A 12,626-nucleotide genomic window follows, 5' to 3' on the forward strand; every position below is an offset into this window, starting at 1 on the left:
AATTCCTATCCGAGTGGGACGAAAGAAGTACCAACATACTGGATAAAATAGCACCTCTGAAGATAAAAACCAGACAAAGGCGCAAAGCAATACCCTAGGATAACGAAGAACTGAAAGAGGCCAAAACTCACTGCAGAAGACTTGAATGAGCATGGATGAAAAACAAAAACTGCATGGAGGGCAGCATGAAACACATACAAGACCAAAATTAAACAGGCTAAAATGAAATACTATAAAGAACATATAGGCACAGACTACAAAGAACTTAGACCTAACAACAAACCAGTGACGACAGCGAACGAAAATCCTCCCCCCCCCCCCCCCCATCAGCAAATGAACTCGCCAAATGTTTTAAAGATAAAATCCTCAACATCAGGAAGAACCTTACACAAGCAGACACAAACTTTGAATCTCTCACAGATGAACTTGACAACCCCCCCCCCCCCCCCCCCCCAGAAGAAGCCCCAGCAGCCTTTTTAACGATAAAAATACAGGAAGGGGTGGTGGCCGATCAATAAATCTCCATACTACACAAATCACAATCAGGCTTCAGACCTTTACACAGTACCAAAACCGTGCTGATTACACTCCTGACAAACCTCAAAAAGGAAATCACTTACAGAAAAAACATCCTTCTACTTCAATTTGACATGTCAAGTACTTTTTACATGGTTGACCATCAAATCCTTAGTAGAATACTCAACAAAATTGGTATTGGAGGGAAGGTACTTGAATGGTTCCTAAGCTTCCTGCTACCAGAACCTATCAAACCTCTCTCTCTCCTGTGGAAACCAGAATGTAGAGTACCCCAGGGCTTGCCACTCTCACCAATGCTATTCAATCTGATGATGGTCTCTCTTGCCCAAACACTAGGCAAACATGGTTTCAACCCCCTTACATATGCCGATGACGTATCAATCTATACCCTCTTCAAAAAGAACTTGCATGAAATTGCAGCCAGGATAGTAGAAGGCATAAACATAACAGAATCATAGACAACATTGTTCAAGCTCAAATTGAACAAGGAAAAAAACTCACTGCCTAATCCTCATGTCACCACACAATACAGATTACTTCCCTAACATCAACATCATGGGCACATCCCTCCCAGTAACCGACAATCTAAAAATCCTAGAAGTCACCATAGATCACAACCTATCCTTCGATAAGCAAATCTCAAACACCATGAAGAAAATGTTCCAAAACATGTGGAAACTAAAATGCATAAAAAACTACCTCCCAATAAATGTCTTTCGCTTACTAATCCAATCCATGGCCTTCTCCCATTCCGACTACAGCAAAGGAGTCTACACTGGATGCAGGGAACAACTAATAAAGGAAATGTAAACAGCACAAAATACAGCTGCCAGATTAATATTCGGTACTAATCAATTTGAAAGCGCAAAACCGCTGCTCCAAAACCTACACTGGCTATCCATAAAATTACGTATATCCTTCAAGATATGCTGCCTGGCCTATAGAATAATTTTTGGCTGAGCACCGGAACATATGACAAATCTAACAGATCTACCTCTACACAACGCGCTCAAAGATGCAGGAGCCTACCTCACCATACACTTTCCCAGATGCCAAGGCCTAAAATACAAATCTGCATACTTGACTAACTTCACATACATCTTCCCCAAGATCTGGAATACAATACCTAAAGTCATAAAATACAAGAAAGACTACATAACGTTCTGAAAACACCCAAAAGCCTAGTTTTTCAGAAAATTTTTCTTTGCCAAACCAATATAGACAACATGTTCCAACAACAACACCATGATGCTTGACCACCAACAGAAAATGAACATAAAGGAAACAAATGTATCGCATGTCTACTCCAAACAATTGTAACGAGTCAAACCTAAATAAATTGTAATTCACATTGAATCAAAAACTAGTTTAGAAAATGTGGGGTACAAATGCATAAATAAATACACAGGGGATGACCAACACCTAACACTGGGGAAAATGCCAGCATAGAGACCAACTGACAACCCTAACAACTAACCATGTAAAACAGCAACACCCAAGTGACTGACACCTAACCGTAGTAAAAACACAAACACCAGAGCTAACACCTAACCCTGGGAAAACGATCCTACACTGGGGCCAACCAACTCTTAACTCTGAGAAATACCAATCCTGAAGCAAGAAACAGCAGACCCTGGGAATAACACATATGCAGGGGTTAACCAATCCCTAACCCTGGGAAAAACACCAAAGGGGCAAACAAACACCTTGCCCTGAAACAAATATCAACATGAGTGCCAACCAATACTTAGGAAAACCATCAACACAGGGGCTCATGACCTCCAAGGAAAATACCATGACAGGGCCAGCTGATACCCAAACCCAGGAATACACCAACAATGGGACCATAGTCTATTTTTTGTCCACCCCAAGGGTCATCTTTACCTTCTCTCTTCTGCACATCTTACCTTTCCAGTCTCTATTCACGTTTCTTAGTGTAATTATCAATCAGGACATGAATAGGATTCCTCTCCGAATCTGGACTTCTGGGTGAATCATAACTAGGTCCTGGCTGAGGTGGGAGGGAAAAAGTCTGATTCATTGCCCCTTGCTAGCAACTATTACTGCCACACCTTCTGCATTTTCCCCCTGTCCACCCTGAGCATTCAGCAGCCTCTTCCAGTGATTGGCATCTCTCAGTCCATACATTCCTGGGAGTTTTACTCTAGAAGTGAAATGAGAGGAGGAAAAAGCCCCAACCTGCATGAGAAAGAGGAATTCGTCACCATCATCTCACCCTGGCCACATGCAAAAAGTATTTAAAGGGACAGATTTGTTTTTTCTTTGGACTTTGTGAATGTGTGTCTCATGATCATGTGATCTGTAATGATCTAAAGGGTTGATGGGGACCAGTACATGCTTCCTGCAGACCCCTTCTCTCAGCTCCTGGTAGACACACACATCTCTCTATATAAAACGCACCTCCAACGTTCGAATGAAGCCTCACTTACCCAACGTTCCAAAAGTGAAGGGGGTGAGATCGCTTTGTGTCTGCTCCGCCCACGCGTCAAACTTGACGTCGAGGGCGGAGCGTCAGGGAAGGAGGCGGCGCTCCCGACGTCTCTAGCCTTCCCTTCGCTGTGTTCCGCCTTCTTCTGACGTCAAGGATGACGTCAGAAGAAGGCGGAACATAGCGAAGGGAAGGCTAGACGTCGGGAGCGCCGCCTCCTTCCCTGACGCTGCGCTGCCGGAACCGCCACGGAGGTAAATTTAAAAAGAAAAAAAAAACAAAAAGAGATGTTGGGGGGAGAGAAGAGGGTGGGCAGTAAAGTTGAACAATGGGAGCGGGAGGGCAGGGGAGAAACGACAGCATGGATGCGAAGGGGGGCATGGATGCGAAGGGGGGGGGGGGGGGGAGAAGAGGCCGAGCCAGGCTGGGACATGGGAGAGAGAGGAGCATGGATGCGAGGGGGGGGGGACATGGAAGGGAGAGAGGGGAATTGCTGGAAAAGGATGAATGGAGGGAGCAGGGGACAGAGGAGCATAGATGGGCATGGATTGGGAGGGCAGGGCTCAGGGAGAGAGGGGAATTGCTGGAAAGGGATGAATGGAGGGGGCAGGTGACATAGGAGCATGGATGGGCATGGATTGGGAGGGCAGGACTCAGGGAGAGAGGGGAATTGCTGGAAAGGGATGAATGGAGGGGGCAGGGGAGCATGGATGGGCATGGATTGGGAGGGCAGAGCTCAGGGAGAGGGGAATTGCTGGATAGGGATGAATGGAGGGGGCAGGTGACAGAGGAGCATGGATGGGCATGGATTGGGAGGGCAGGGCTCAGGGAGAGAGGGGAATTGCTGGATAGGGATGAATGGAGGGGGCAGGTGACAGAGTAGCATGGATGGGCATGGATTGGGAGGGCAGGGCTCAGGGAGAGAGGGGAATTGCTGGAAAAGGATGAATGGAGGGGGCAGGGGACAGATGGGCATGGATTGGGAGGGCAGGGCTCACACTCTCTCATATACAATGTCTTTCTGACTCACACTCTCACACACTCTGTCTCACACTGTATCACATTCACTCTCTATGTGCCACACAGTCACTCACACACTCGCTTGGTCTCATACACTCACTCTCACAGAGAATCTGTGTCTCACACACACTCTCTCTCTCGCACACACACACACTCTCTCTCACACTGCGTCTCACATACACACTTGCACACACTCTCATTCTCACACACACACACTCTCACAAACACACTCACACCCAGACTCACTCTCTCTCTCACACACACACACTTTCACTCTGTCTCTCACACAGTCACTCTCACATACACTCTCCCAAACATACACACTCCGAGGAAAACCTTGCTAGCGCCCGTTTCATTTGTGTCAGAAACGGGCCTTTTTTACTAGTATATACATAAACGATAAATATCAACACAAACACCTGGTCATAAAGTCAAAACGACCTCCCTCTCACACACATTATGAAGGTGAAAAGTGCGCAACAGTTGTGATGGTATTTGATGGGAGAGAAAGTGGCCTAATGGTTAGAGAACTGGGCTAAGAACCAGGGAAGCCAAAGTTCAAATCTTGCTTCTAGTACAGACACTCCTTGTGACCCTGGGCGTCACCTTATCTCCCATTGCCTTAGGCACCCACTTCAGTTTGTAAGCTCTTTGACTCAGGGACACATTATTTATTTATTTATTGCATTTTTACCCCACATTTTCCCACCTATTTGCAGGCTCAATGTGGCTTACATAGTACCATGAGGCGTTAGTTGCTTTCAATGGAAAATTTATACAACGTGATGTTATTATACATGTGCTAAGTATTATTAATTGAATAATCTATGGAGGGGTGCACAACCCTTGGTCCTCGACAGCCACAACCCAGAGGTTTTCGGGATTTCCACCATCACTACACACGAGATCTATGTTAAGCAATGGAGGTAGATGATGCAAATAGATTTCATTCATATTCATTGTCAAAATTCTGAAACTCAACTGGGCTGCAGCCCTTGAGGAGAAAGGTTGTGTGGCCCTATTCTAAATAAAGCACAGCTGGAGATAACTGACTGATATTAGGATCAGACTTGTGGGATATTTGAGCTACTGCTGAGGAATATTTATATTACTAGTAAAAGAGGCCCGTTTCCGAAAGAAATGAAATGGGCTCTAGCAAGGTTCCACGCCCCCCTCCCTACCTCTCTCTCCTCCGAGTTCCAGCCCCCCCCCCTCCCTCCCTCTCCTCAGAGTTCCAGGCACCCCTCCCCTTCGAGTTCCAGGACCCCCTGGCCCCCTCCCCTTTCAGTTCCAGGACCCCCTCCCTTCCCTCCAAGTTCCAGGATGCCCCTCCCTCCACTCCGAGTTCCACGCCCCCCCTCTCCTCCAAGTTCCAGATCCCCGTGCCTCCCTCCCTCTCTCTGTCCCCTCCGAGTGCAAGCACTACCTGTTCTCTGGCAGCCCCTCGCCTTCCTGCGTGCCGGCTGTAATTTAAAAATTCTTACCGCAGGGTCCGGCGTCAGCAGTGAAGGCGAGCGGCGCTTCAGACTGCCTTCCCATGTGTCTCAGCTCTGCCTCTGGTCCCGCCCTTCCGGAAACAGGAAATGAGGGCGGGACCAGAGGCACAGCTGAGACACATGGGAAGGCAGTCTGAAGCGCCGCTCACCTTCACTGCAGATGCCGGACCCAGAGGTTAGAATTTTTAAATTACAGTCGGCACGCAGGAAGGCGAGGGGCTGCCGGAGGACAGGTCATGCTTGCACTCGGAGGGGAGAGAGAGAGAGGGAGGGAGGGACGTCCTACAACTCGAAGGGGAGGAGAGGGGGAGGAGGAGAGGGGGAGGAGAGAGGGGGAGGAGAGAGGGGGGCCTGCAACTCGGAGGGAGGGGGGCGATTCTCTACTCACCTCTGCTGGCTGGTGCTGGGTTCCCTTCCCTCTCACTGATCCGCCCTCTGATGTCATCGCCAGGGCGGACCAATGGGAAGTGTGTTACGAACCCAGGCATCCAGACGGAGGTGCAAATTATTATATAAGATGTGAAGGATTCCTAAGAAATATTTTAAGTATATAATCTAGATACACAGGGAGATTTGAAGGCCACTGCAAATGATTTAGAATACTCAGGATTATTTGAGGAGAGAAGAGCAATATTTGATTCTCACAAACACATGTAGCCCTTTCCTCAATGCTGCACAAAACCCTCCAATATGCACACAATCCACAAATCTTACCTTCCTCTCTTGGCTCACACGCACGTACACAGCAGGCAAATGTCTAGGAATATTTCAATATACGGAAATAAAACCAATCAGAAATGTAACGTTCATAAGCTGCCTTTGGAAGGGTTGAGGCGAGTAGATCTTCTTCCACCCCTCGGCTGGTAACATGGAATAGGAGAATTCGTCCAAGAGGCCGCCGCAGATGAAAATCAAGGACTTCTGCTCTGAGGGATCATGATGTGATGGAGGAAGGCTAACTCTTGCAAGCAAGCCGTATCGTTGGTCCAATAAAATGGTCACACCTACAACACGTTTGAACCTTATTTCACATATTCACATAGACTATAACATGATAATCATATTTTTGCTCTAAGGGATCTCTGGGCATGATTCATCAGAAAGGTTATAGTCAGAGCCCGCAGGGTCTATCAATTTATTGTAGTCATTATCACAAATAATACAGTGTAAATACTCAAATGCTTATAAAAACAAGAATGGGGAAACAGCAAGGTATTAACAATCTGTCCAAAACCTATAAATTCAACCTTAATCCCCTTCCCTTGCTTGCTTTCCCCCACTCGTTCCACATAAGAGAGGCGCAACATCAGAATAAGATGGACACCGGGTTAGTTCCAGAGGCAGCTCCGGCAGGGGACCCTGGTCAGTCCCAGGGTGCTCAGCAGCTCCACCAAGGAAACTGGTCAGTTGCAGGGAGCAGCTCCACTAGGAGGACTAGACCAACACCAGACGGCACCTCCAGCAGGGGGACTGGGCCGGCACCAGGAGGCAGCTTCAGCAAGGGAACCAGGTGTGCGCTTGGGAGAAGGTCAACTGGGTCATCACTAGGGAACATCTCCAACAGGGGAACTGAGTCAGCAGCAAGGAGCAGCTCCAGGACACAAGAGGAACCTGATCACCCCCAAATGAGGAGCTGCAGCAGGAAACCGGGTCACTTTGGAAAGCAGCACCAAAACAAGGGGGTGAATTAAGTCATTCTAAGGGAACCACTATCGGGGGGACGGGGGGAGGGGAATTAGAAATCCAGAATCAGGGTGAACCAGTGCCTGGCTAATGGGACAACGGTACAATTGGGGGGGGGGGGGGGTCTCTCTGTATCCTTATTGAAATTTGGTATCAAGGTGTACAACAGAATTCAGATTTACAGGAAATTGACAGGAGATGAGAGCTAAACACTTCTCCTGTGGCCCCCCCCCCCCCCAACTCATTTCACACAGGCCACGCTAAGTCCTCAAGATCCTTTGCTGGATTTGAACCAGTGACCTAAAGATTTTTTGACACTGACAAGTTTCTCTGAAGCACACAATACCACAGGATGCAGCCTTTTCAGGGTAAGGCAAAAATGCAGGAGGAGCACTTTATGGAAGGAAAACCACTAAACAGAGATGTAGGAAGTCTAGAGAAAAAAAGAAGGTGCTGTGAGGTATCCTGGAAAGGGGATATGGCACTTCCGTCAGAGTGACCTATGGACTTCTGCCACAGGTATAAAGGTGGGGCAGGGACCAAGATTTAGTTATATCTAAGATTGTAATGAAAAGGGAGGTGTAGCCAGTGATTGATTTTTATCTGCCAGAGGTTTATTGGAGATTTGCAGAAAGGGAGAAAGACCGTGGATTCACTTCTATAGGCTCTCAAAGAAAATAACAGCAGATAAAAAGACCATACAGCCTGTCCAACTAAGCTCTACAATCCCTTCCTCTCCCTTATAGATCGTCTGTGTTCATCCTGAATTTAGAAATCATCTCCACTATAAAAGCTGGGAGGCTGCTCCATGCACCCAGCACCCTTTCCTTCAGAGATACATGATAACAGAACCCATGTGAGGCAGTAATAATGAATCTGGTTTGTATAAATGGAGGTAGGTCACCCGAGTTCAGAGAACATAAGATCATACAGTTTAACATAAAAGCAACAGCAAAAAGGAAAAGTCCTGGCTACCTCAATAGTTTACTTAATCCAGAGCCTTAATCCTGGGGGGGAGGGGGGGGGTAGATGAACGCAGCATGATCCACTTAAATTTCAACAAAGCATGGGATAAGCACAGAGGATTCTGTAGCTGCAAGGAAAATCCAGAGACCTTTGGGATCTGTAGCAACTGCACCAGGAATTCATCCTGTTTATATGGAGTCAGTGATACCAAATTAGTAAGCGGTCTCGGTCATAAAACATATAGTGATAGGCTCATGAACCTTAACATGTATACACTGGGAAAGAAGAGATATGATAGAGACGTTTAAATACCTCAGTGGAGTTAATGTACAGGAGGTGAGCCTTTTTCAAATGAAGGAAAACTCTGGAATGAGAGGGCATATAGGATGAAGTTAAGAGGAAATAGGCTTAGGAGATTTGTGAAAAAGGAAAGAGAAAGGGGTTGGTGCCCGAAAGGTATAAAGATATCACAAAGAGGAGGACAGGGAGGAAATCTGGAAAAGCTAAGAGATGCAGAAAAGGCAGTCAGGACGGCAAAATCACAGGGGTGAGGAGAGAAATGGCTGTATTCCTCCACGTTTGTGGTGGATCTCCCAGTAAAATGAGGTGACAAGACTTTTCCAGGAGAAGTACAGAGATGGAAAAATGTTTTAGGGGAAAAACCTTAAAATTTTTTTTGCCCCATCACTTTCCTCCTGCTCCTCTGGGTTTCCGCCTATATTAGACGCAGCACTGTGAGAGTTGCAAGCTCTGCCCCAGTTTCCCCAAAACAACAGGAGCGTATTATCTTAAGGAATCAGGTCTGTGCCGCCCCAACTCACAGAGGTCGATGTAGACTTGGTACTGGCTCACCATGTCCTGACATGGGCCCAGATGGCAGCAGCTGTTCTCATCTTTTCTTGTGGCATACGTGACCGTCTCTGGGAAAAGGCGACTAAAGCAGTGGATCCAAATTGTTGAAAGTGACTGATTTTTGCATGTCAAGGGTCTGCAAAAATTACACGTTTAAACTTCTGTAACTTTTTAATTTTTTTTCCCACATAAAAAGATGGGGGTTTGGGCTGTTGTATTACTACTACTACTATTTAACATTTCTATAGCGCTACAAGGCATACACTAACTGTTTGCTCTAGGGCTGTACCAAATATTTGTTTTGGTTTGATTTGGCCCCAAATACATTATTTGTATTCGGCCAAATAGTGATTTAAATTTGAACAGAAATAATCCAGGGGCTCTACTCTGTTAAACTGTACCGAAATAAACACTTGATCTCCAATTTCACGTTGCTTCTTTTATTATTTGTTATTTTAAAGCTCAGTGCCCATTATTCGTATTCAGCTGAATAGAAAAATATGCTATTTGGTACAGCTCTAGTCTGCTCTAATAGAATTTCATTAAAACCTCATTTTTTTTCCCCAGAGATGGTCACGTATGGTCGTCATCTGCCACATTTCTTGTATTTTGTATGGAGAGGAAGGGATGGTAGATTGTAAGGATGGGCCATAAGTTTTCTACCATTACTTTCTATGTTTCAAAAGTAAGGGAAAGACAGTTACAATTATGCCAAAGCACCCACCTCCTCTGCTGTTCCTTTCAGACATCCTTTTTACATAATCTCCTGGATCTAATGGGTTTCTCTTTTCTTTTCCCTTGCCTCTCCCTTTCTCCTGGGATCACCCTGCTGGTGCTACTTCCCCGGAACACACGCATGCAGATGGGCTGCATCTGACCCAAAATACTAAACAAAGGGCCAAGACCCGAACTGATGAGCCTAGATCAGCATTTAGGAACCTGCTGTACTGGGTTCAGTACCAGAACCAGCTGTGCCAGCACAAAATTAGTCCAGCAGCTCCTTTATTTGTAAGTCCAGCAGGCAGTGGCCCATCCTTGGCCTTTGCACAGCTCCTTGTGCTTCAGAAAGCAGTTCTGCACCCGGAACTTACGACCACAGTCGTCGCAAGAGTACAGGGTCCCATCATGCGTCTTCATGTGTTCCGTCAGGTGGTGCTTCAATTTGAATTTCTTGTTGCAGACGGAGCAGCCGAAAGGCCGGAGACTGAAGGTCAGCATGATGTGACGGTCCCGTTTCGGCTTCACAGCAAAACGCTTCCCGCACAGGCAGCCAAACTTTTTCCCATCTGGTGCTGCCATGATCTTCACCGGGGCATGAACGACCTGCCCGTGGACTGAATGGGAAACGATCTCATTGCCGTGAAGGTCCACCGGCTTGGAGATAACCTGCGGGAAAACCCCCTCATCTGGCAGGGGCTGAATTTTGCCAGTGAATCCATCTGCAGGGGCTGGAATGATGTAACTTACCTCCCCACCCTGCTGATACTCTGCCTGGTATAAGGCCTGCACCTCCGCAACCCCCAGGGACCGGCCCTGGGTCAGCGATTTCATAAAGTGCGGGTCGTGGATAGGGGTGGACAAGCCCTCATCCTGTTCAAACCGCTCCTGTTTGATATAGAAGACCTTAGTGTCTCTAGCAGAGAAGCATTCCTGCTCGCCTACTTCATAAGGCAAGGATGAACTTTTGTAAGATGTGCTTGCCAAGTTACTGTCCTCTGCCTCTTCCAAAATAATTTTTACAGATTTATCAACCGATCCACTGCAAATCTGTACACGATCTTCTTCCTCGTCCTCCTCTTCCTCCTCTTTGTGAGACACCTGGATCTTTATCACCTCATCTTCTGGACACTCCTCTACAGACGGATGGACAGACAGCTCACTGCTGCTACTGCTGCTCCCATCCTTTCTACTAATGGTCTCCACGGCCACTGAATCTCCCTCATCTCGCTGTCCAAAGTAATTGCTGCTACTTGGAGACTGGCTTTCGCTGGCCCGACTCGACCATGGTCTGTAGGGGGCTCTCTCTTTCAGAATCTCCAAGCAGCGGTCCACCACTTGCCACATCTGCAGGCCACTGGCCACCAGTAGATGACTGGGCAGGGCTGCCAGCTGCACCTTGAGGCGGCCAGAGTAGATCAGCTGCAGCAGGTTCTCAAAGGTGTCGGGCTCGATGACGCTAGGCAGCACGATGCAGCTGGCGTCATTCAGAAGGAGCTTGTCATGGAAGTAGGGAGAGGAGGCGGCCAACACCGACTTGTGTGCCTGGAAGATGCGGCCTTGCACGTGGACGGCGATGTCGCAGAACTTGCCCTCTTGGCGGTGCTTGTTTAGACTCTCCAGTAGCACCGTGCAGTAGTGTGGGAACTCGAGCTGGATGCTCCTGCTCTCGGGGTCCATGGCGCCCGCTCCGCAGCCTCTGAAATGAGAAAGAAAAAAAAACATATTTGGTCATCGAAGGTTGGTGAGAGGAAAAAGAATTGAGAAAGACAAAGAAAAACAGGTACAAGAATGGGTAAAGCTGATAAAATGCTAAAAGAAAGCTAAAGGAACACAGAATATGAAATCAGACAAGACAAACCATGTTTTCCTTATAATTGTATTGACATGTATATATGTAAGGTCAGTAAACAAATTAAATTCAAGTACTGCACCAGAGAAAAGACACAAGTATAATCCACCCCCCAAAAAACTGTTCTAAATTCACTTTATTTACTGACTCCCCAAGTGCCTTTCCCATGATCGTCTAGAGATTCTAGATAAATGTGTTGCTGGCAATGAATATTCATGAATCCCTGTCTTTAGGAAACAGAACGTTTGCTGTACTGTACAGTTCCGTGCAAAGATACCAAGTCACACGTGTTGGGTGTGTAACACACGAATTGGGGGATCGGTCTCCTCAAGTCACACGCATTGGGGGATCGGACTCCCCTCCCCATCATCTGCCATCTCTCCCTCTATCTCCCACTCTCCTCCTTGTCGGCGATACGGCACCTCCCCCCCCAATTCCTTCATCCCCCCAATCATACTCATACCTGAGGTCGCCCACTAGCAATCCCACAGCTTTCCTTCTCCGGTGCCCCGTCCCCTATGATACATACACACACAACTTCTCCCCCTCCCCTCTGCATCCCGCCTTGCCGGAAACAGGAAGTTGCGTCAGAGGTGAGAGGGCAGCAAGCGGCATCTCTGAATCTGAAGTGGGTTGAGGAGGGAGGCAGCAAAGGATGCAGTACTACTCCGTAAAAAAGTATGCAAGGATACCCGTGTAGCTGCTTTACAAATATCTACGGGGGGAGCTCAATGAAGATGCGCTTTTGTACGAAGATGAGGAGCCCGTGTCATGAGAAATCTGCATTTTCATAGTAGAGGAAAAAAAAAAACCCAGATACAAGCGACAACAAAAGTATGCAGTGGACCTTGGCTGGCATCAGGATCAGCAGGTGGACAGAATGCTGGAAGTATTATGGATGGATTTAAGTGAAATGGAGACACCACCTGAGAAAGAAAATGTTGGGTGTAGTCGAAGGAGTATCTTATTATGCAATATTTGAGTATAAGGTTCATAGTGTGCCAGCGCTTGACTCTCGCCAATACGGCCTGCTGATGTGATTGTTTATCAAAAA

At 47.1% G+C, this 12,626-nt stretch overlaps 1 protein-coding gene across 1 annotated transcript; it reads right to left on the reverse strand.

Moving 5' to 3' along the window:
• Positions 1–9,520: 9,520 nt before the first annotated feature.
• On the reverse strand, positions 9,521–12,117 carry ZBTB9 (zinc finger and BTB domain containing 9). The gene is made up of 2 exons (XM_030195308.1): positions 12,036–12,117; positions 9,521–11,419 (listed from the first exon to the last, which is right to left on the reverse strand). The coding sequence occupies exon 2, from the start codon at positions 11,398–11,400 to the stop codon at positions 10,006–10,008; it is 1,395 nt and encodes a 464-aa protein (XP_030051168.1). The 5' UTR covers positions 11,401–11,419; positions 12,036–12,117; the 3' UTR covers positions 9,521–10,005.
• Between the last annotated feature and the right edge of the window lie 509 nt (positions 12,118–12,626).

The sequence above is a fragment of the Microcaecilia unicolor genome, chromosome 3 (genome assembly GCF_901765095.1).
Source record: "Microcaecilia unicolor chromosome 3, aMicUni1.1, whole genome shotgun sequence".
Taxonomy (NCBI): domain Eukaryota; kingdom Metazoa; phylum Chordata; class Amphibia; order Gymnophiona; family Siphonopidae; genus Microcaecilia; species Microcaecilia unicolor.

Excerpts from the sequence above, each read along its gene's own strand:
- ZBTB9 (XM_030195308.1), bottom strand. The coding sequence starts at position 11,400 with ATGGACCCCGAGAGCAGGAGCATCCAGCTCGAGTTCCCACACTACTGC.